The sequence below is a fragment of the Phalaenopsis equestris genome, unplaced genomic scaffold (assembly GCF_001263595.1).
Source record: "Phalaenopsis equestris unplaced genomic scaffold, ASM126359v1 Scaffold000288, whole genome shotgun sequence".
In the NCBI taxonomy this organism is placed as follows: Eukaryota; Viridiplantae; Streptophyta; class Magnoliopsida; order Asparagales; family Orchidaceae; genus Phalaenopsis; species Phalaenopsis equestris.
Window position 1 is genome coordinate 253,624 of NW_018164730.1, and position 24,077 is coordinate 277,700.

Genomic DNA, 24,077 nt, shown 5'->3' on the forward strand with positions numbered 1-24,077 from the left:
TTTCAACCCATACAACGATTTCTTTAATCTGCAAATCAGGAGCAAATTTTGAGTATCAGCTTGAGTGAACACTTCTGATTACTCCATGTAAATCTGCTCCTCCAAATCGTCATGCAAGAAAATAGTTTTAACATTCATCTGCTTCACATGCAAGTCTCAGATAGCTAATAATGCAAGCACTGTCCTGACTGAAGTATGTCTGACCACATGAGAAAAGATTTCATTGTAATCTTTCCTCTTCTGCTGTGAAAATCCCTTTGCTATCAGTCAGATGGTGATCAGCAGAGATGTAGTTTTTGATGAACAGTCTATACTGCAGTAGAATCAAGACAATGTGTCAGAGAACAGTTCCAGTTCAGATGCAGTGCAGATGGATTTAGAACAATATCCAGAAACAACTCCAGAAACAACTGGAAACAACTGAGAGAGTTGAAGGTACAAATATAACGCCTGGTGATTCCATTTCAGATGATCTGCAGAATTATAATCTAGTCAGAGACAGACAAATACACACCAATATAAGGCATCCTAGCAGATTGGGTTATGAAAACTTGGTCTTTTGTGCACTTCTCATCAGCAACGATGATCCAACAACTTTTCAAGGAGCTATCACTAGCCAGAAGAAAGAGAAATGAATGGGTGCAATGGTTGAGGAGATGGAGTCTATGCAAAAAAATCACACATGAGAGCTAGTTCAGTTTCTTAAGGGAAAGAAAACTATTGAGTGCAAGTGGGTGTACAAAAGGAAACCAACAGTATCAGAAAAAGAAGGGGAAAAGTTGAAGGCTCGATTGGTAGCAAATGAATTTTCACAGCAAAAAGGGGTAGATTATGATGAAATATTTTCTCCTGTGGTCAGACACTTCAATCAGGACAATGCTTACATTAATAGCTATTTGAGATTTGCATTTGAAGCAGATGAGCGGAGATTCATCGAGATGGGTTGAAACTGTTCTAAATCCATGTGGTCACGCCAGCCAAACAGAGGCTACGACATAATGACGCCGCAATATAAGCGTGATCAAGCCAAAAATCTCAGCAGGCGCCCCGTTTCGTCGGCCGACGTGACCGGGAATTGTATGATATTTTTAAAATGGTATCATTGTAAAAATAATTAAAGTGTTCGTTATGTAAATACATAGGAGTTATGTAAATACATAGGAATTGTATGATATGATGCAAATCTTCATTTTAATTTAAGGAGAATTTACATACATATAACACAATTCTTATATATTTAGATGACTAACACCTAAACTTTTATATTTACATATTAGACACTAAAGATCCTTATCATCTCATAAAAAAAATTATTTATGACATTTACCTGCATACCACCCAATTCCTATATATTTACATATGTAATACAGAAATTTTACTTTCTACATTTATACTATGCAAAATTTTTCGTTTCACATTAAAAAATATCAATATTTTCATTTAAAAAAAATGAAATACACCATTTTATGCATCAATAAGGTGTTATAATTATAAAAATTAAAATTTAGGTGTTAAATATCTAAATACATAAGAATTGGGAGGTCTGTATGTAAATCTTCCAAGTGTTATTTGTAACTAAGCGTAATAAATATAAATATTAAATTTTAGATGTCACACACTCAAATTTCCCTTAAAAATAGGAAAAAATATTACATCAACACTCCACACGTAGAGTTACGTGCGGAGTCCAATGAAATCACGGTGACAAAAAAATTAATCGGCTTGGTAACATAGAAGAATATTCCCCCTGTGTTATTCAGGTGTTATTGTATGTTATTCATGTGTTATTGTGTTCTGGGAATATTCCTGGTATTACAATAACACACTAACACATTAATAACATTTGAATAACACACAATAACATATCAATAACACATGAAAAATATTTTCTTGTGTTACCGGACACATTTTATTTTTTTTATCATCGCCACGTGACGTGATTTCATTGGACTCCACACTTAACTCTACGTGCGGAGTCCTGGTATAATATTTTTTCCCATTTTTAGTACAACCGTATAGGGCAAGGTAAAAATATAATCCAAATACCCGCTTACCGCACGTAGCTATAATTGTAAAAAATATTTACAAAACATTACTTATTACATACTTAAAGTAAAATAAATATATTAATATTACTTCAATTTATAGCTTTACTTTTTTTAATTTGTTTTAAATATTACAAAAAAAAGGGATTTTTACATTTAAGCCACACAGTTCTCATGCATTTACATATCCGAAGTCTAAATTTTCATATTTATATGGATAATATTCAAAATTTTTAATACTAAATAAAAGTAACCTTATTATATATTTTTGAAAAATTAAATACACCGTCACAATATTGTTTTATGAAACCAAAATGCTAAATATATAAATATAAAAATTTTGATGTGAGATATGTAAATAATAAGAATTGTGTGATATGTATGCAAAAAAAAAAAAAATGGTAGAAAATAATATAGAGGTTGTTGAGAGTGTTAAGAATAAATAAATAGAGAATTTTATAAATGAATATAGGATTCCCAACAATTTTTAATAATTTATTCCTTGATAATTAATGGTCAGTTTGGGGCGGCTGTAACTTATTGAATAATCTGCTGATAAGCTGAATAAAAATAATCTTATGATAAGCTACGTGCGGTGACTATTGAAAAAAATTAGACCGCTGTCAGAAAGCTACCACTGCACCTAAATAAGTGCGGTAAGCTGCCAAAACTCAGTTTACCCAAACATTCCAAGTGCGTTTTCAAAACACCACCATACCAAATAAGCTGTCCTAAACGAACCCTAAATCAATTGTATTTCATTATTACAGATAATAATAGTTATTTAAAATATTTAAAATGTGTTTAAATAAAGGAATACATATTTAATAATTAATTTAAAATAGAGTGTTATTAACCGATATTTGTATTAATTCATAAGATATTTTTTTGATGTAATATATTAAAAAAAATAAAATAAAAAAAGTTTAGAAATTGATTAGAGATATTAAATATTTTTATTATAAAATAATTATATATTATCATATGAATCATCCAACTATTTTTACTCCCTAAAATATATTATTTTATATTTCATAAATATATCATTTTTTAATATTAATTTTACCGTACGTGAGTCTTGCCAATTTGGAAGCCAGGGAGAGTCCCTCCTCGTACGGCCACGGTACTGCCGTAAATAAAGCTTTTCTAGCGGGCAAAAATACAATTTTTAAAACGTAAAATAAATGTTTAGTCAGCTATTTAAAACCTCGGAAGACGTCTCTGTTCTCCGGCTCCAGTGTGAGAATCTTTTCCCGCTTCTGTGTTCAATCCGATCATAAGGTAAATCTGATTAAAAAAAAAAAAACAATTTCAATTTTGATCCATTTTTCCTTAAAACAATTTTGATCCATTTTTCCTTGTATTCCAATAGAATCACCTATTTTTAATCTTTAAGAATGTTTTTTCATCGAATTTTTTCAATAAGTTGGGAATTTTCTCGTCCATCATTCTATTTATCCACATTTTATGGTAAAAAACCCTGTCTAGTTGCCCCCCTAGGGTTAAGTTCTGCTGATTCTTATGGCCATCTTTTCCGATTTCATATTTTCTTGCTTTGGCTCCATGAGAATTTAGAATGGTTTGATCTTCTTTCAGAACTTGAAGGGATCGGTTTTGGCTGAATGGCTCGGCTGATTCTTCCCAGCAAAGTTTCAAGTTTGACGAAGAGGGGTTTTTTGGGATTGCTTTCGTCCAAAAATGTTATTGCACTGCCCTGTTTCTTGTTCTGCTGCTGTCTCCTTCTTTCCAATCCTTTTGCTATTTGATTAAACCCTAAAACTCCATTCCTGAATCATTTTTTTTGTGTTTTGTTTTTTCTTTTTTGCGTACTTCTTCAATTGCAATCTTTGAATTCTATCTCTTTTTAGTTCTGGTCTACACCTTGCCCATCTTAACTCTGTTTGTATATTTCTGTAGTTGTTAGATTAATATTTGGCTTGAAATGTTCAAGCGTTTATGTTTGCTTTTTGTGTAAATTTATGATGTTGCGGCAGATTTTACTGTGACTTTATTTACATACATACCACTCATTTCCTATGTATTTACATATCTAACGTCAAAACTTCATTTTTTACATATATGGCATCTTAACTTTGCATGAGATGGTGTGTTTCACTTTTTAAAAGTTAAATTAGTGGTTTTTTTTATGTGATATGAAAGATTTCGGGGGTAGAAATGTAAAAAGCAAATTTTAGGTATTAGATATGTAAATACAAGGATTGAGTGGTATGTATGTGAAGGTCCCCTTTTATTAGAAGTTGAATTGGGTGTGCATTTAGATATGTTCTGATTTATATCTTCGAATAATATATAGATTTAGTTGTGTAAAGGTTTCATAGAGGTGTACCTTGTAATTCTCCATTTTTCTATATGCCCTTGGCGTGTCATTATGAGGCCCGTTCATTGCTTTATATTTGTGTGATTGTGAGGATCTAAGAAGAAAGACCTATTTTGACCTTTTATCACTTGTCTTAATCTTTATGGGACATTCATATACATACCACCCAATTCTTACACTTTTACATATCTAACACCTAAACTTTACTTTTTACATGTATGCCTCTTTCATATCACATCAAAAATATCATCATTTTAAATTTTAAAAAATGAAATTCACTTCTCATGCATAGACATGTAAAAATTGAAATTTAGGTATTAGATATGTAAATACATAGTATTTGAGTGGTATGTATGTAAATCTTCCTTATGTTTATATTATCGGTTGTTATGCATGACAATAGGCAATGATGCCACATACTTTAATCTAACTATTATGTGGAATTTGGATTAGAATAGCTTAGACTACTGTGTCAAGATTTTCCTCTTCATTATTCTTTTGCCATTTCATGTTCAATTCTTGTTGAAATTTTTATAACCTTTATTTGTCTCGACCACTCTTTATAGGTCTGGGATAGTCGGTGTCATTGTACTTTACAATATCAAGAGAAAAAAATTTTCAGAAGTAATTTTCGTCTCACCCAGGAGGTAAGATTTATAAAGTTCCATCAACTGTTTTAGCACTCTGTTATGCATCTTTCTATTATAATGTTTATTGATGTCATTTTCTGGTTTATTTTTTCATGACGATCCTTTGCCTTTTGAACTCATCTCTAATGGAATTCCTCGATCTTACTTCTTCCTTTTTTTTTGTAGGGTGTGCTTAGGAGGAGAACATTATTTTCTTTTCCATCAGTAAGATAATGAAAAATTGATATTTTCCTTCAATCATTGCAGCAAATGCGTTATTCATTATTTGATTGACTGTTTTGTTTCTCTACCATAATTTGTATATTTACATTATGCGAATATTTATGGTTTTGATGTGAGATCATACAGTAGAAACGTTAAACAATGCATTTATATAATTGATTTGCATTTTAAGCTGAAGTCTTTGTAGTACATATTGGGCCCAATGCTGCTAGGTACTTGAAATTTTCCTAAATACCCTTCACTAAAGTGAGAAATGTCAATCATGGGCTCTGGTTTTCATTTATTAGATGATGATAGCGAGCAATTTTGCATTTCACCCTTTAGCAATAACCCACTTTTTTGTTACTGCTAAACGGCTGCCTACTTCCCACCTTCTGGCATTCTTTCTTTTTCAAAATTTGGAAACATTTGATTGAATTTTTGTTACAATGTTTTAAATTTTGTACTTTATAAATTTTAAGAAAAGCCCATTTCAAAGTGAAACTTTCTTGTTTTATAATTACAAGGGAAACTTTTTCTCTCTGTTAAAATTAGTATATGGTTATAGATTATGATTACTAAAATCAAAATATATGCTTTTGATTCCTCAGATGCAACAAGATCCCCCATTTTTTGCCATCCCTTTTTCCTATGTTATTCATGATGGATCGTGGAATATATTTTTACTTTGGGGCATTTACATATATAGCACAAAATTCTATGTATTTACACATCTTACACCTAAAATTTTATATTTACACACATAACAAATCTTTAATATCACATAAAATATATGGCTATCACCATTTCTTTAAAGTCAAATATAACTTTTTTTATGCAAAGGTTGAAAGCACCAAAGTGCTTTATGGTAACTATGAAAGTTTATGTGTGAAATATGTAAGTAAATAAGAATTATATGCTTCATATATAAATTTCTTTTTTAGTTTTTTTAGTGAATGATTATTTTTTATTCCAGAGGGCAGCCAACAAAAAGTTTATTTGTTCAGTAGCCACACAACCCCTTCCTGCACAGAGTGAAGAATTGAAGATGGATACCCCGAAAGAAATATTTTTAAAGAACTATAAGATACCTGATTATTATTTTGATACGGTATGATACTCAGTCCTTTTTATTGTACTCTATTTTATTTTCATATGAAAGTCCAGCACATACTAGTTTATGTTCCATTTTGTAATTTAGATAACTGTTTCCAGTACTTGTTCTTTTGTTGCTACATTTTCATGATAGTGTTGTAGGTTTTCATTGTATACATTTTAACAATTCTATTATTATTAAAGCTCCCTGACTACTTATATGGCACCGTTTTAGTCCTAGAGTTTATAGAAGTGCCAAAATTGTCCTTGAATATTTTAAAATTGAGTTCTAATACCATGGGGGCTCTTTTATAAAATTTGAGACTAAAACGACTCTATGTAATAGTCGGGGACTCTTTTGACACTTTACTCTTAAAGCTTAGCATTGTGACAATTTTACTCGGTGGTATATTGTGACAATTTTACTCGGTGGTATATTGTTAATTTCTTGGGATGTAGGTATTTAGTTTTTTTTTTTTTCATTTTGCATTTTGGATGTAGATATTTAGTTGAATATTGTTCATTTTTCTTTTCTTTTTCTAGCTTTTTCTTTAGTGATTTGTATATGAAAGCGTAGGAAAACATTTTCTAAAGTCAGGTGATTGTTTTTTGCAGTATTTCTTTTGGTTAGTTCGGCAATTTTTTCTCTCAACTTGTGGGTTATATGAAGATTTGTATCGGTCAATCTTGTTTTGTGACTTTATAGTGATAAGGCTTGGTGGGTCTTACTTTGCGTATTGGCGGCATTTTGCATCACTTTTTTGCATTAGTGCCACTTTTGAGGAAGTCAGGCATTCAAAATGATGAACCTTGGTAGGTTTGCTCTTTATATGACTACTTTGTGGGTGAAATCATAAATTAAAGCTTGAAAATGCCTTTAAGTTTGGGCTAGGTGGGTGGAGCCATGAATTTTTATAGCGGGTGCACCGATTGATCTTTTTCATACAGGCTTAGGAATAATATTGATGGTTTTAAAAAAATTGTTAAATATGTTAATAATATATGATAAAATATATTATGCTAAAAAAAAATGTAATTGAGATTGTTTACTATTCATATCTTGAAAACGTTGAATGATTATTTCATTGTCTTTATTGTCTAATATTTCTTTTTTAATTTAAGTGGCTAAATTATCACTCTTCCATTCATATCCAATTTATTTTCATAGTTAGTTCTTCATAATATTCAAAGTAGAAAACCTCTTTCAACACTTTTTGTACTAAAAAGTATTGCTATTAAAAACATGGAATATAAAGTAGCATTCATTCTTTGGACCTTTTTTTTTGGTAAGGCTTTCGGGGCCTTTTAAGGTATAAAGTTGTGCATCAGTTGAATATTTATAATATAAGTTTTAAAGTGATTATAAAAATCATTATATCCATTGGATGAAAATTATTTTTATTAAGATGTGTAATTTCTTATTAATTTTTTTTTTAATTTATTGAATGGGCAATTTGGGGTCAAGCATGCAACCTATAAAAGCAATTCAATATTTGCCTTTGTAAAATGATATTATTTAACACTTAAAGTTATATATCAATAGCTGTGCTGAAAATTTCAACTCAATAATGCTATAAATTTGTTATGTTTTGAACTCTATGATGAGAACTTTCATGAGCTACCCATTTATTGCCCTTATGGGAATAACAATGTGATGTTGCTCGCAAAATAAATAAACTTTGTTAATTAAGTAGTCACACTTGATATTATATATTATAGTCTTATTTGTGGTTTAAAATTTCACAATATGAAGTCCATTTTAAGGCTCATCTCAATAATTTTTTAAAATATTCATAATGAAGCTTACGCCTCATTCAATATTATATGAGGCTTATGTCTCGCATAATGTGAGGTGTGTATTGCCCAGTTTTAATGAGAAATAACAATTAGAGTTAGAGTTTTCTTCTAAAGTAAATAAAGAAATAATCCTAATTAATATATCTAATTATTTATATGATATACATTGAGGATGTAATTGAAATTGTTGCTAACAACGTAGTCATTATCTTAAAATCTAATGATATTCATTAAATAAGAGGAAGATGATTGAAATTTAAGACGAAGAATGAGAGAATATGTATATCATTGAGGATCGAAGTGAGGGAGCTAGTAAATTGTTATGCAGATGGTTCTAATGATGGCTTATTAAGAAATAACTGCCATGAAGGTTTTTGAATTTAAAAATTCTAACCTTAGTTGTTTGCTATTGTCTTATTTCAATAAATGAAAATATTAGGAGAGATACTAATTATACCAAACTTATTTTGAATGTTTATATTATCATGTCTTACTTCGATGTTTGTATAACCTTTATTATTTTGTAATTTAATATTTGGACGTTAACATGTTGTTTCTTACTTTGAACCGTTCGTTATTTTTATTTTATTAGGATGCTAAAATAGTACATTAGACTATGATGTTTATATGTTATTTCTTATTCTATATTTTAAACTTCGTATATTGTTTCTTGCTTTGCACAATTATAGACCTCCACAACTTTCTCATGAGACGATTTGATCATTCTCGATGAAAGTTGAGGATGATGAATGATATGCCGATTGATCAAAACTGAAATGTCTCATTCACTGACGAAATTGCTCAAACAATGCCTGTTCATAAATTAGACTACATGAGTATGTGCAAAACTTCCGAATTTTATAGAAAGGATGTTCATATTGCATGTGTCCATCCATGTGCACAAGGAGACAACTCACAAAACGGGAAATACGAGAGACATGGAAATATATGATGATAAAGAAATACATTAATAATTCAATTTTAAGTATCACTATTTTTTAAAGAATAATTAATTAAAATTTTTTATCAAATCTTCTCCTTGCCTTAGCCACAAAATCTTGGATTGCACTCTATAGTAGATGGTAACTCCAACCCATCTCGCTTCTGTCCTGTCTCGCAGGAAAAGACAAAGACAAAATAGAAAAAAAAAAGAGACTAATACTTACCCATCACCATCTCGTCTTCTAGGCAATCCAACATCTCTCACTCCTTCCATGTTCTCTACTTGCAGATAAAATACATGTCTTCCTCCTCTGTGACCTCTCGTGCTACTCAAAACTGACTGCCACGACTCTCCTCACGGTCTTTTACTCTTTTTTACTCCCTCTCCTTATGTTGTATACTCCCTTTGTTTCTCCCTTTTGCACAGAACAAGAAGTTGCGGTGTGCCCTACCAAACATCTACTCTCAGCTCACATGCACAAAAACCTGCCGTCTCCCCTCTCATCCCATTGCCAAGTTTGAAACTTTAAATCCTGCCTTGCTTTCCCTGCATTCTTTAACTCCGCTTTTTACTCCCTTAGCTACCTATCCTATGACCACAACCCTCCTCATATTTCTCTGTTAGCTCTCTCTTGGGGTTGGTCATGTACCACAATTTGTTGACTTATTGCTCCAAGCCATCACATCTTCCACTTTTGTTTGACACCCTTCTCTCACTCTAGGTCACAAGAAACCTAGCCCTTGCTTCACTCTTGCAGACTACGAGCAACATCAATGGTTGTAGCCTCTACAAGTTAGCTTAATTCACTTCCAAACCCTTCTCTCCTTTCAGGCTGATCCTTTTTCTGACAAGAATTAGAGTTAAAAAAACTGAATCCACTGAGTCACTCCGATCCTTTTCTTTGGAGAAGTTGACAAGTTTGATGCCCTGTTGATATTTAAGTGATAAATTTTGATTGGCATTACAATTATGAATAATAGGAATGCTTGAAAAAATTGTGATGATAGTTGTGTTGACGTGGTAAATGCATATCGTAAATGGACGAGTCTATTCATAAGATCAAATTTTTGAATAATAAAATATAAAAAATATTTAAATAAAATATATAATATAAAACTTAAAAGCAAGTTTCATCAATTCTTTTGCACTTGTTTATCCTAGTTTATCAAGGTTGACAAATTCAACCTCAACCTTAGCTCGCACGAAACTGATGTCTTTTGTTAGGCCTGTGTGGCTGTTGCAAAAGGAGTGCACTACATTACTTTTGTAGGACCTTCAAAAATTGTGTGCTTCACTCGATGACTTACTAATAGTGTAAAATTACAATGCATTTGGAATTCATTCTTTAGTTCATTTTCATTGTATTTGAAATTCATTGGATCGGAACGAATTTTATATACAATGTTTTGTGTAAAATGTTGCTCTCCATAGTCGACTTGTCACTAACAATTGCAGCCCGCTGCTCACCCATCGACCACTACTTGCAGCAGCTGTGTCCCATTGGTCTTTGACTAACAGTCTTTACTATTCGTGTGGTGAATCGTTTCAACTTTGGGGAGGCAAAAAGTAGAATCGAAAAAGAAAAGACAAACAGACGGAAGTGGAAATGAAGAAGTGAGGAAGACGAAGTGAAGAGTCGGGGCAACCGAACAGAGCGAGAGGAATCTAGGGGTCAGAAGTTTAGGAGGAGATTTCACCTATAAAAATTGACTTACCCGTGGGTTCAACGACATGCGAAGGAGAGGAAGACGATGCGAGGGTATGAAGGAGGCAACTCTGTTGTCATGCAGAGGCAGAGAGTGCGGGAGTTCCTGCACACTCGAACTTGACAAACGATCCGACAAAGGAGGATAAGTGGGGTGACATTGTTGTCTGGCGACGATGACTCTATCGAGCTCAAAGGAGGAATCAACGAGGTTGTCATGCAGAGAAAAAGAAAGACAAGAAGAGGTGAGTTCGTGCAGTAGACCAGGCTCTCAATTTGGGTCATTCGTGAGCAGGAAGGAGGGAGAGGAGGGCTCTCGCAGTTGTAGGTGCCTGGAACTGGCTTTCCTGCATGAAGTAAAGGCTCGACCGAGCCATGCTCCTCAGTTCGAGTGATCTAGGGCACAAGAGAGGGGAGTAAGGGAACTTGCTTAATAATTTGAGTTATTATAATTTATTATAGGAACTTTATATTAATTAAATTCAATCTTATTGGTTAAAGGCAATCATTAATAATAATAATAATAATAATAATCTTATTATTAATGTTAATAATAATATTATATATATATATACATATATTATTAATTAAAAAATAAAAATGTGATAATAAAAAAAAGTTATTAAATTTGTAATAAGATAATAAATAAATTAAAATATATTATGAATATCATGTTTATTTTATTCATTCAATTTTAGATGAACCGAAGTCAAAACAAATTAATGGACATCGAAATTAGTGTTTGTACTTTTAAATTATAGTAATAATTTTTTTCTTCTCAAATATGGTTGCGGTTGATGTTATTTGTGGATTTTTTATTCTGATTGAGTTATTCTTTTCTTTATTGGTTATATGATTGCGAATATTGTCGTTATTTACTCATGTATTTTAGTGTATGTTTTATATAGTATGATTGAATGAACATGTTTGTGTTGATTGCTTGTATGTGCATAACTGACTATGATAGAACACATCTTAATGGTACTAGGGGGGACCACTAATGCACCCATGCACATAAATGTAAACTGATATTGATATTGATGCGTCTTAATTGACACAATTTTTTAGACGGTACCTTCTGTAACGATTGTATAGTATGAAATGATATTGATATTTTATTGGTAAAGTAAGACTCTTTTGAATAACATGAAATATTTGTATTGATTTTTTTAAACAGTTTAGCTGACATGCATATTATTTATTTCTTCCTTGTAATTACTGTAGTTTATGAGTGTGAATATTCACTTGCTCGTTTAGCTCATAGTTGTTTTAACTAACTTTTTAGGTTTAATTAAATTATTAAAAGATGACTGATAGACGAAAAAACGTTTTTAGAAGACACGAATAACTATCAACAAGGTAAATTTTAGCTGTATCACTTTAATTTAGATCGTATATCGCTTTATCTGTTAAATTGAAAGTTAATATAAAAAATTTATTTCACACAATCTGGCCATTCGTTCCCTTATTGTTTTCATGGCTCGAGTCGAGTCGTGACAATTCGTCACTTGTCCAATGTTACTATCAGCTACTGCTCACATGCTGCCTTGTGCTATTGTTGCTTACGCTATTGGTCGTCGGCCGCCAGTCGCCACTTGCTACGTTCCACCACTGCCCGTCGTCTCTCGCCATAATCTTCTTCATAGCTACCGCCACCGTCGCCACCGCCTCCAACCCATTACCATTGCTTACCACAACTCGCCTTTTGTTTGTTGCGATCTGCAGACCACCACTTATCGCGAGCCGTCTGTCGCCGTTGCAACTTTTTAGTTATGCATTTTACATTAATTTTATTTTTCTTTGAACCAAAAAACAAATTATTAAGTCGTGTTTTTATTTTACACTGAACCAAATAACTTCAATATATTTTAAACACAATATTCTACTTTTACATTGTATTCATTTTATAGCAAACCAAACAATTTTTGAGCATATTGTTAAGTTTACATTCAAAATAATATGTGGCAATAAGGATTTGACCTACATTCTTTGTCCGTGTGGCAGTTGTGACTAGAGTCATTTAGGCTCCGTTTGGGACAGCTTATTCGCTGCGATGACGTTTTGAAACACCGCATCACCGTTTGAAACTGCATTTGAGCAATTTATTTGAAAACGCAGTTGGTTTTTTTAAAATAAACGCGAAAAGCGGATTGAACCCCGCAGTCCACGTTTCCAGATAAGTGGCTTATCTGGATAAGCACAACTTGCCCGAAACACAGCCTTAATCAGTTAGTTTGACCCAACAACTCCACTATATTATGATTACTACTATCACCTGTATGCTATCAAATGATTTTCTGCTTCTTTGAGTGGTGAATTGTAGGTTATACTTGATAGGACGCAAAATTCTATATTAGTTAAGATCAACTTGAATTTATCCCCTTAAACATCCACCCTATGTCTAAAAGATTCTCTTGGACGAAATAACTCAATAGTTGTTGATATGGATTCTTATATTATGTTGGGCCAACTATCTCCTCTAACTAAATAACTTAGGGACCATGACAACTCAAAACATCGAAACTATTTAATCTAGATTGATTATCATTCTTTTCACCATCTGCTCTAAGCTTATGATCATAATTTTTTAACCTTAAACCTAAGTCTAATGACTAACCTTGATCGAATGTGCTCTTTTTTCATCGAGAGGGGTCATTAAATATGGTGGCTTGCGCCTATGAGAAACCTTGAAGCCTTAATCTTGAAGCCCTTGCAAAATAATGGTGAAATCTCTGTGTAGTGTTTTATCTTCTATCTAATATATTTTTTGAAAAATTTGTCCAAAATTTTACTTAAAGCTCTCTCATTATATCGAGGGAATATGGGGTGCGAATTTTTAGAGCTCAAAGTAGTTTATTTATTTTGAGGCTTACACCGCAAAATGCCTCAAGACTTATGCCTTGACGCACTGACAAAATTTGTCTCAATACCTGATTGTACATTTTTAAACTATGGTCTTATTTTAGATATTTGTTAAAAATATATCATTTACACTATCTTACTTTTTTTTATGCTTTTGATAATTAATGGTGATTCTAAGTTCCTCTTTTGTGTATATATTATGAGATTCGTTCATCGAAATTAAAAATAAACTATCTCCAAGCTCCTTAATTATTAAATATGTTATTCCAATTGATTCAGCTCTCGTAATATCTTTTAGAATGTCTGGAGCTATTACTATGAAACATTTTTTAATCATTCTTTAGGGCAACTTTTTTTTTATATATTTATTTTGTTTAATAAAAAAATGTATATGTTCAAGTGAATTCTCTTCATATTTTTTATTTTCCAGATTCATGATGCACTTCAAAAACAAATTTTTGATTTCTTTATTATTCTACAGAATCTTTACATGATTTTTACTAAAATGCATGGGTAAACATCATCTTCATAAAGTTTTACATATTGGAAATAGCAAAGGGATCTATAGTCAAACTGGTATTGATTTGCGAAAGTAGTGAAGCTTCAATAAAGAATTGGAGAAATACTTTAGATTAATTAATTTTATAAAATGTGTGATATGATTTTCTGAAGCTGGACATTTTTTCTTGCCTGCTCCAATCAATCAGGGTTGAATATTGAACTTAAATTTTAATTGAATTTTTGAGGCGAATTAAAGAGTTCCAAAAAATGTCAGCTTAATTAATTATAATGCTTAAGGGGGGCAATACTTGAAAGTTTTTCGAAAAATATACTCATGCCATGACATATATATCAAATATAAGGACATCTAATAAATTTCTAAAACCGCCCCTGATTGAGAACAAATATGCTTACTTTGTGTAATGATAGCATTGATTTGCTTGCATGTTAACTTATATTTCTTGTTTTCTCTGTTAACAATTTTACTTTATGTTCTCCACTATTGTTTTCTATTTTGTTTTTCACATTTCCAATTTATCATCAACTTCACTTTTTGCATTGAATTTCGTCCCCAGCAGCTTACATCCTGAATATCCTGATATATTTTTTTTAATATTTTTTTCAGGTTGATTTGAAATTCATACTTGGTGAAGACAAGGCACTCGTCCATTCAAAAATTTCTGTATATCCAAGAACTGAAGGAAAGTGATTTTTTTAATTTTCAAATTTATTTTCATTCCACCACATTTTTCTTTTTGCATTTCCTACCTAAATTACATATTCGTTTGATTTGTCCAGTTAACTCAAATTGGATACTTCAAGTTTTCTGAAGGTTTGATTTGGTGATTTCAGGTGCATCATATCCGTTGGTACTTAACGGTGTTGACCTTAAGCTGCTATCAATTAAAGTTGATGGGAAGGAATTAAAGGTATTCTTTTTGTGCTTCTTCTTACCTTTTGAGGGCTCTGTCTTATTGGAAATCAATGTTTTATGGACTTTGGAAATCAGTAGCTTTTTACACCATAATTGGCTTTTATCATCAGTTGTTAGTTTGTTATTCTTTCTGTAATTAAAAAAATGTGTTTTTTAGTCTGAATATGTTTAATATCAATGATTTTGTGGCCTCTAATGATGATATTTGGGAGTGGTATGAGAAAGATTGAACTGTTGCTAAAAGCGTGAAAGACAGTTCACAATCCTTCCATACAGCCAAATAATCCTTCTTGAGGACTATTTCAACATATTAAAAGAGTATTGGGACTAATTTGCGCTTTTATAAGACTCCGGGACTAAAATGGACCCATGTAAATAGGCAGAGGACTATTTTGAAACTTGACTCCAAAAAAAGCTTAGGCACAAATATTAGATATAGAACTAAATATTCGAGTTACTCGTTTAACTATGTTTTCTCATACAAAAAAAATTTAATTCTGCATATGTCCTCATGTTTTAGAAAGAAGATTATGATTTGGATGTACGTCATCTAACATTGTCCTCCCCACCCACTACCACTTTCATTCTGGAAATTGAAACGGAGATATACCCTCAAAGCAATACGTCATTGGAGGTAATTTTTTTTAAATAAAATATTTGGATTCTCTTTTTTCTACAATTGCTTTGTCCATGTTTGCTGTATTTCCTTTTCGTGTTTTAAGGGACTTTACAAAACGAAGGACAACTTCTGCACGCAATGTGAGGCTGAGGGGTTTCGGAAGATCACTTTCTATCAGGTTAGTTTACTTGGTTTCTCGTGCTTCTAATCTTCTAATGTATTTCACTTTGGCAATTCACGGAAAGAGTTTTTATTGGTATTGTTTGGCGATTCAAATCCTCAAATTTTTTTGACATTTAGAGGCTGTTTGGGATCATTTATATCTTTAATATTTTATATTTTGCTTTTATTTATTTACTTTTCATATTTTGTGGTGAAATGAAACATGTTTGCTATGTCTAAATAAGATTTGATTGTTTTAAAAAACACTTTGAACTTTTAAAAGTTGTTTTAAGTGCTTTTTAAAAAGTTGATTTTTTTTTTAAAGCAAAAGATAGAAACATGTAAAAAAGCATCACTTTTATTTTTATTTTCTATGCTTTATATTTATTTGGTTTTGTTTATTGTTTTGATTTGGAGCAAAATATGTTTGACTTTTTTGATTATATTATTGTTATTTTTAAAAACAATCAAAAGTCCTAAAAGTTATTTCGAGTGTCTTCCAAAAACATGTTAATTTGTTTTTATAAACAAAAAAAAATAGAAACATGAAAAAAACACACTAAACAAACATATTTTAGAAATAAAAGAGAAAGCTAAGACAAGAACTAAAATTAATCCCAAGCAAGTCCCAAGTAAGTATGGTTTTAAAAGCGAAGGTAAAAATAAAAACAAAGTGATCCACAAAAGGCCTTGGCGCTTAGGTTATGGATTAATTAGATTATTAGTGTCTTGTAATTATCTCCAGTTTTTTCTATTATTGAAAACATTTTGTCCAAGCGGCAGCTGTTGTTAATGTAATTACTTCTTTAGGATCGCCCTGATATCATGGCAAGGTATACCTGCAGAATCGAAGCAGATAAAACTCTGTATCCTGTATTGCTTTCTAATGGGAACCTGATCGAGCAAGGGGACCTTGAGGTAAGTTTCATATAATGTTACACTAATCCTGATTTTTTTGGGGGAAATTTACATACATACCACACAATTCTTATGTATTTACATATCTAAAACTTAAAGTTTGATATTTGCACTTATAAAACTTTGATGTTAAAACTTATGTAAGAAAATGTGATATTTTTGATGTAATGCTTGAGACTTGAGTGGTATTTATGTAAATATGAAAGTTTGGGCATTAGATATGTGTAAATGTGTAATAAGATTTGTATGGTATGCTTGTAAAGGCCACTTTTTTCCTTTGGTGCCTTTACATTGTTTTTTTTAAGATAGTGGACTACTTGTGTTATATAATTTCTCATAAACTTGAAGGGTGGGAGGCACTATGTAGTCTGGGAGGATCCTTTTAAAAAGCCATGTTACTTATTCGCGCTGGTTGCTGGACAATTAGAAAGCAGAGATGATACATTTGTAACAAAATCTGGAAGAACTGTGTTTTTGAGAATCTGGACACCACCACACGATGTCCCGAAGACGGCCCATGCTATGTATTCTCTTAAGGCAGCTATGAAATGGGATGAGGAAGTGAGTGTTCTCGTTTCTTTGTATCTTCACACGAGTTATCTACTGTGGTTATCATCACAAGTGAATTATTCATTTATTATAACAGGTTTTTGGCCTAGAATATGATCTAGATTTATTCAATATTGTGGCTGTTCCTGATTTTAACATGTAAGCTGAACGTGCATGAGCTTTTCATATTTGCTAATTTTTTAAAACTTTGCTGTTTTTTTTTTTAATAAAACGTTTTGCAATTACTTGATTTTTCCAACGAGTAATGTGCGAAAATAGTACCCCTACTATTGGGATGAGGTCATTCAAGTCCCAGAATAAAAAGTGCCAAATTAGTCCCCTAAACTCTTTAAATTGGCGCTTAAATAGTGCTCTATGACAATTATTTCAGCTCATATTGAAAGAGTTTGGCGACTAAATTGGCCCTTTTATAGACTTTGGGACTATTGTGACATTTTTCTCTTTTGCCTTAATGGAATTGATTTGTATATTTTCAGGGGTGCCATGGAGAACAAGAGCCTTAATGTAAACTTTTGTGCATCTCTCAAGTCATTTGAATTTTGAAAATTCCAAACATTTATTCTTGTTCTCTTTTGGGTGACTTGTCTGAAATCCATAAAAATGTGCATCATAGATTTTCAATTCTAAGCTTGTTTTGGCATCTCCTGAAACTGCTTCTGATGGAGACTATGCTGCAATTTTGGGTGTAATTGGTCATGAGGTAAGCTTTGTCTATCAATGTTATGTATTTGTGATCTCATCTCATTTGGTCTATTTCTTGATTTTTTTTCATATTTATATGCAGTATTTTCATAACTGGACTGGCAACAGGTATTTTCTTCTTAATGAGCTTTTGAGATCTTCATAATGCTTTATTTTGATAATGCTTTTGAAATCCTATGTATTTACATATCTAACACCTAAAGTTCAATTATTACATATATGTCATTTTACCTAAGCATGAGTATGTGCACACCACACTTTTTAAAAGTTAAAATAGGGGTATTTTTATGTGATATGAAAGATTTGGGTGGTAGAAATGTAAAAACAATAACTTTAGGTATTAGATATGTAAATACTTAGGAATTGGGTGGTATGAACGGACATGCCTCTTTTTATTTTCCTATTGATGCTTTATTATTTATTCTTATTTATTTTTTTTGTCAGAATGCTAATGTTGATGCATGATGTTGCTTATTGTGGATTCCTTTTATTTGTGTGAATTTGCTGATTTTCTATATGGATAAAATCTCTTTGAAGTCTTATATTTCTATTTAATATCTGAGTTATGTTTGTACATAAAAGGAGGAAAGTATCAAAATAGTCCCCCGACTCTTTGTTGGGGATCATTTTAGTCTCATAGTCTATAGAAGTGTCAGTTTAGTCCTCAGACGCTTTTAATATCTGAAATAATCTTCATGGAGGACTTTTTCAGCCTCAATTCAAAGAGTCTAGGGACAAATTTGACACTTTTATATACTTATATTTTGGGACAAAAATGGCCACATGAAACAATCAAGGGACTGTTTCGGCACTTTACATGAAAGACTATGCTTGCATATTTATGCGAGTGTGGGTACACATAAAAAGCATGAAGCTTTTTTGAAATTTGGACCGTTTTATCTTAGAGTGACTTGCCGCGACTGGTTTCAGTTGAGTCTTAAAGAAGGGCTCACGGTCTTCAGGGATCAGGTTATAACCTCTTCATTTTATTGACCTTTCGTTTGTATTTTGTTTCACAATTTTGATGTATTGAGTCATAAATTGCATTATTCTATAGGAGTTTTCGTCAGACATGGGTAACCGCACCGTTAAGCGTATAGCTGATGTTTCAAAACTCCGGAGCTACCAATTTCCTCAGGTTAGTGTTATTTTTAAGTGCGCATGTTTTCTCCGCTAAATCTATGTATGGAATGTAAAAAAAAAAAAAAAATTATCAAAAGCTATTCTGTGGTTTTCTGAATGATTATTCAATTTTTTTGAGAAGTAAATGAAAGAGAAAATGAAATTAAATGTATGGGCTATAAGAATATTCTATTTTAAGATTGTGTTTTGTTTGGGGTTAACAAATTATAAAGTGAGGGAAGAAATCTCATCTTACAAATTCAAAATCTTGTATTAATAGATAACAATATAAATGATCATTTTGAATGCAAACAAGGATAAAAATCTTGTCATAATAACATTATCCATGCGTTTAAGAAACATGAATCTTATATCATGCTGAATGCATTAGGCTTAGAAGAAAAGAATTTTTCTTTGGTGTAGAATTTGAGTTTACCCACATATTAATTTAGATTCTTAGCTTTATCCTTTGCATCACTATGGAACTTCCATCTTTGCATGGATTTATTGCTATGCTTAATTTCAACCACTCCATTAGTTAAATCTATATGAAGTTTATTGTTTGAAGATTACTTTTTATAACATTAAGACTAATTTTTTTAAATGCTTTCTAGTTTAATATACCATTAATCTCTACATAAGGAAGCACATAACCTTATAACTAAAATTATATATGATAACAATGTCAAAATGATTCTTGGACTATTTATTGAGAGTTATTTAGTTTCAACTATATAATTTTTTTACTTTGTGCGCTTGACTTCTTAAACATGATTCAAAATAATCCCACGATTAGATTATTTTAGATCAGATTTGATCCAATTTACTATTTTGTATCCGATATGTGTGAAGTGGAGGGGATAAATTAGACACATTATATAGTGTGAGACCAAAACAACCTCTCGTAAATAGCCTAAGGGTCATTTTAACTTTTTTTCTCACTTATATGCATATAAAGTGAAGTATATCTTTTTTTTATCTCTTTTTACAAGTTTAGCTTCGCTTTGTCTAACTTAAGTTGATTTCAATACCTAGATATCTTACGCATCTTTTAAATAAGCCATATTTTGATAATATTTTTGTTGTAATATATAAGAGATAAATACACGTGGATTAAATTACACATCATCAATACTCATTTATTTAAATTGCTAGTAAGTTTTTATCAGTGATATTTTCTAAATAACTATAAACTTAATTTTGTCAATTTGAATGTTTCAAATTGTCTAGCTAAAATTATTATACAATATGACTTCATTAATACTATATAATAATTTTCTATGGAATCTTATCTTAATCTCAATTTTTATAGAAACATAGATTCTTAAGCATGCTAATTGCTCCATACTCTATAATTAGTTATCTTAAAAAATTTTGTACATCACAAAATAAAACTGTGATTCTAGGTTTAAGGTTTTGTTTTGGTTTGCTCAATTGAAAGAGAAAAATATGAACCCTTTAATTATTTACATTTTTTTTTGTTAATTTTCATATAATTATTAAAATTAATTATGGGATTAGTTTATTAACCAAAATGAATTAAGCTAATTAATCATGCTTTATTTCACATTCTTAACGTTGGCAATGCTGGTTGTATTACATAAACAATGGCCACTCAAAATGTTTAGAAGTAAGAAAATCCTTTTAAATCATTTTTAAAATACTAGAATTTGAATTGATCATTATTATAGTCTTTTATTTATATTCTATATTTATTGAAAGATATGATTTTTTTTATATCAAAAGTATAAAATAAAGTTTTCATACATACATTTAATATGTTCTTGCATACATTTGAAAAAGTTGATGGGTTGCGAGAAGTTTCCATTTGAAATGGTTTCTTAACATTAACATGAAAGATATATTCTTATAAAAAATTTAAAAATGGAATATATTCTTATAAAAAATTTAAAAATGGAGGCTAAGAATAGGTGTGGTGGAAGTAATAAAGTCTTTTAAAATCATTTTTAATAGAACGAATATAAATTTGAAAGATATTATTATAATCTTTTCAAATATTTTTGCCCTGTTGACAATTGACTTATGATATATAAAAACATGGCATCAGTTCCCCATATATAGGATTAATACTATATTTATATATCTCTCTATATAAAAGAAAGTTGATGTGAGAGAGAATAAAAATGTGGATGACAATCCATTTTCAAATGGTGGCTTATTTATTTTTGTGTGCTTCAAAAAATTTAGAGGGGGGAAAACTTCTTATCTAGGAATTTCAAAATGGAGCCAATGCATAGTAATCACTCAAACTTTGGTATAACTATTTAAATAATTTTTAAGAAGCATTAGATTTTGAAGATATCATTCTTATAATCATTTTAGAGAATTTACTTTCCTTTGTTGACATATTTGACTTTTGATATGACATATTTGACTTTTGATATGAAGAAAATATGAAATAAAATTTCTATATTTACATTTTATGCTTTATGTTTGTAATTTTTAATGTATATTTATAAAGCTATTTTGTAAGCGAAATTGTATATTTATAACTCTTGTTGCCAAGATCACTGTAAGCGACATTAAGGGATTTCTATTTGCACTATGTACTAAGCCATAAATATAATAAGAGAAAAATTTTCATTTGAAACTTTTCAGTGCTACAAGCAAGGAGAGAGCTCCATTTTAAAAAAATGATCTCTTAGTCTTTAGTTTTTAATTTTTTTTGTTTTGAATTTGAAGAAATTTTTTGTTATTCAGATGGTGCAAAGCATATTTATTTAATCTATTTAATTTCAAATCTAATGTACATGTGATAAACCTTTATAATTATTGTATTCTTTGTTAATTAATATAAATAATAAATTTTAAATAAAATGTCCTTTTTCATTTATTAAATGTTTGTATTAATTTTGATTTAAATTTTAAATTTTAAAATTCCTGTTGGACAAAGAAAGTTAATTCCTGCTAGCATCTAATGATCTTTAAATGATGCTAGTAGGAATTAATGAGGGTTCCTTTTTATTTAAGGAGCTCCTATCATTCAACCTTTGAACCTTGAACCACCCCTTTTATCGGTTCAATGTCTGGTCCAGTTTTTATAATCTTGATGCTAATGATAATATGTGAATTTTGAAAATCAATATATGGTTTCAATATTTTTTATTGATTTTGGTGCAGTAGTAAAGTGAAGATTCCATGGAACCTAAATATATTTTAGAAAGCAACATTATTCCTTCAATTGATTAAAAAAAAGATTTCTAAATACAAAATTGTCCACTGATTTTTTGAAAAACTTTTTTCCAGATAAGGTTAAATGGAAAATCTGAAAAAAATAAAGGAAAAGAAATCTAAAAGTTAATAAAACTATTTAGTAGGAGACTAATCCTTATGCCTTGCACTGCAACAAATTTATTATTATAGTATCACTATCATATGTAGGGCTATAAACGAGCGTTTGAAATCGGCTCGTGTTTGAAATTGACTCGTGAACAGTGTGTTCGTGTTCGGCTCGATTTAAATATTCTTGGTCATGTTCGGCTTGAAATTAACTCATTAAAATTAATTGGAAAAAATAGATGTAGATTGATGGATTCGAAGCTGGACCAAATTTATGCAAAAGAATGCACAGAAACACATTACCACATGAGTTGTTATGATTTAAACTTAGATATAAATATATATAATATATTATTATATAAATAATTATACGTTTTTTTTTATTTCGAGCTAAAATGAGCCGAACACGAGCTGTTCTTGAATAATGAGCTTTTTTGACCACCCTAATCATATGTTTCTCAAATACTCATAGCAATTAACATTTAAAGATTTTTGCTTTAGAATCAATTAGATTAAATTAAAAATCATAGATAAAATTTTCTCTTTTCTAATTATTCAAACGCTGTTAAATTTAGTTTTAGTTAAAGTCTATTCTAAGTTGGGAGTTCAATCTAAAAAATTACACCCTCTGATGTATTAAAATTTTTATTAAGAATAGCAAAATTGTTCAATTTTCTCTTGCTAATGTAACTAGGGTTGTAAATGAGCCGAGCGTGGGCAAACTCGAGCTTGGCTCGTGTTTGGCTCGTTCGAAATTGTTCGTGTTTGAAATCGGCTCGTGAACAGTGTGTTCGTGTTCGACTCGATTTAAATATTTGTGTTCGTGTTCAAAAATAGATGTAGAGTGTTTGATTCGAATCTGGATCAAATGTATGCAAAAGAAGACGCATGACCACATTACCGCACGAACAGTTACGTTTTAAACATAGATATAAATATATATAATATATGTAATAAATTATTATATAAATAATTATATAATTTTTTTATTTTGAGCTAAAACGAGCCGAACACTAGCGAACAAAGAGTTGTTCGTATTCGGCTCGTTTATAATTCGAGCTTTAAAAATTTTAAAGCTTGGTCGTGTTCGACTCGTTTACTTAACGAACGAGCCGAACACGAGCTACTTAACGAACTGAACACGAGCTGTTCGCGAACAACGAGCTTTTTTCACAGCCCTAAATGTAACCCATACAATTGATATAATAAGAAAAAAATTACTAATAACCTCTTTGTTGAAATAATCATATAAATCCTAAGAATACATTTTTTATCCCCCCCAAAGAATTGCACCTGTAGTTTTTTGCTCTTTTATTTCTTTTCATGTTGGAATGAATTTGCTCTTGCTAAATATTAAAAATGCAGGTGTCTTACTACATTTATGGTGTTAAATTAAGCTTTTTGGTCCGGTCCCCCACTCTAATATTAATTCTTTTTCCTCTAATCTTAGTAACTGAGTTTTTGTTTTATGAATTGGTAAAATACTACCTTTTAATATTGGGATTTGCATATTTGACAGGATGCTGGTCCTATGGCTCACCCTGTTCGACCTCATTCCTATATAAAGGTAGTCAATTTAAAATCCCAGGAATTATTTTCACTAGTTTCATATT

General features: G+C 30.8%; 1 protein-coding gene across 3 annotated transcripts in view; it reads left to right on the forward strand.

Moving 5' to 3' along the window:
* The first annotated feature begins 3,233 nt into the window (after nt 1-3,233).
* Nucleotides 3,234-24,077, forward strand: part of LOC110025092 (puromycin-sensitive aminopeptidase) — a 31,769-nt gene continuing 10,925 nt past the window's right edge. Inside the window, exons 1-17 of one of the 3 annotated variants that reach the window (XM_020725366.1) lie at nt 3,234-3,326; nt 4,950-5,030; nt 5,199-5,237; nt 6,211-6,345; nt 14,763-14,838; nt 14,990-15,066; nt 15,592-15,705; nt 15,794-15,868; nt 16,663-16,770; nt 17,119-17,331; nt 17,417-17,478; nt 17,817-17,844; nt 17,954-18,040; nt 18,125-18,150; nt 18,948-19,011; nt 19,100-19,180; nt 23,984-24,031. In XM_020725366.1, coding sequence (XP_020581025.1) covers nt 6,283-6,345; nt 14,763-14,838; nt 14,990-15,066; nt 15,592-15,705; nt 15,794-15,868; nt 16,663-16,770; nt 17,119-17,331; nt 17,417-17,478; nt 17,817-17,844; nt 17,954-18,040; nt 18,125-18,150; nt 18,948-19,011; nt 19,100-19,180; nt 23,984-24,031 — 1,122 coding nt within the window. In that variant the 5' untranslated portion in view covers nt 3,234-3,326; nt 4,950-5,030; nt 5,199-5,237; nt 6,211-6,282. Of the gene's footprint in view, nt 3,327-3,568; nt 3,746-4,949; nt 5,031-5,198; nt 5,238-6,210; nt 6,346-14,762; nt 14,839-14,989; nt 15,067-15,591; nt 15,706-15,793; nt 15,869-16,662; nt 16,771-17,118; nt 17,332-17,416; nt 17,479-17,816; nt 17,845-17,953; nt 18,041-18,124; nt 18,151-18,947; nt 19,012-19,099; nt 19,181-23,983; nt 24,032-24,077 lie in introns of those variants that run through there. The other 2 variants (XM_020725363.1, XM_020725365.1) reach the window with 2 other exon arrangements.